The sequence below is a fragment of the Octodon degus genome, unplaced genomic scaffold (genome assembly GCF_000260255.1).
Source record: "Octodon degus isolate 3935 unplaced genomic scaffold, OctDeg1.0 scaffold00044, whole genome shotgun sequence".
Classification (NCBI taxonomy): domain Eukaryota; kingdom Metazoa; phylum Chordata; class Mammalia; order Rodentia; family Octodontidae; genus Octodon; species Octodon degus.
This window is the reverse complement of record NW_004524620.1, coordinates 8,351,280-8,352,045: the sequence shown is the minus strand read 5'-3', so window position 1 is coordinate 8,352,045 and position 766 is coordinate 8,351,280. Positions and strand designations below refer to the sequence as shown.

At 70.0% G+C, this 766-nt stretch overlaps 1 protein-coding gene across 6 annotated transcripts in view; it reads left to right on the top strand.

The window, feature by feature from the left end:
* Positions 1 to 8: 8 nt before the first annotated feature.
* Positions 9 to 766, top strand: part of Nfib (nuclear factor I B) — a 213,224-nt gene continuing 212,466 nt past the window's right edge. For 2 of the 6 annotated variants that reach the window (XM_004631712.3, XM_004631711.3), the window contains exon 1: positions 9 to 601. In XM_004631712.3, the coding sequence (XP_004631769.1) occupies positions 572 to 601 (30 nt within the window). In that variant the 5' untranslated portion in view covers positions 9 to 571. The remainder of the gene's footprint in view (positions 602 to 766) is intronic. The other 4 variants (XM_023715839.1, XM_004631713.3, XM_004631714.3 and 1 more) reach the window with 4 other exon arrangements.

The following is a 766-nucleotide window of genomic DNA, read 5'->3' as shown; positions in this document are numbered from 1 at the left end:
CACCGCCCCGCGCGCCCCCGCGCGCACACATGGTCGGCTCGCCGCAAAGTTTCGCCCGCGCCCGCCGCTCCGGGGTCCCGCCGCGGCGCTCGGGGCCGTCACCTTGAACTTCCCGGCGGTGACACGCTCTCCGCTCTCCCCGCCCGCCCCCCGCGCCCCCTCCCCGCCTTTTTTAAAAAAGCATTTCACGGTGCACCGCCGCCCCTAGCAGCCCCGCGCGAACCTCCGCGCACCCCCAGCCCACGACAACAACAACAACGACAACAACAACTGCAAAACAGAAAACAGATCCCCGGAGCCCGGCGGAGAGCGGCGGCGCGGCCTCGGGAGCTCGGCCCGCGCGCGGCGGAGGTTCAAGTGCAGATTGGATTTCGCCCCGGGAAGCGCCGCGCCGGCTGAACTTGAGCTCCGCTCCGCGAGGAGGACGGGCGTGCCGCGGGCGGCGGCGACAGCGCCGAGCCCGTCCGAGCGAGCGCCGCGGGGCCCAGGGCTGTAACATGAATAGATGAGATTCTCGCTTCGTGAGGATCTTCTTGGGCATCTCCGGGAAAGTGCGTCCTAAGGCGAAGTCATGATGTATTCTCCCATCTGTCTCACTCAGGTACGCGTCGCGGTCGCAGGCGCGAGCTTCCTCTTCGGCCCGTGCGCCTTTGTTTTGTTTTGTTTTGCTGCCTGCGCCGAGCGGACGCTCACGCTCCGCGGCCAGCCGCCCGCACCCCAGTGCCCCGAGGGCTGGCCCGGAGTCGCCCCGGCCCCGCGGGCCGGC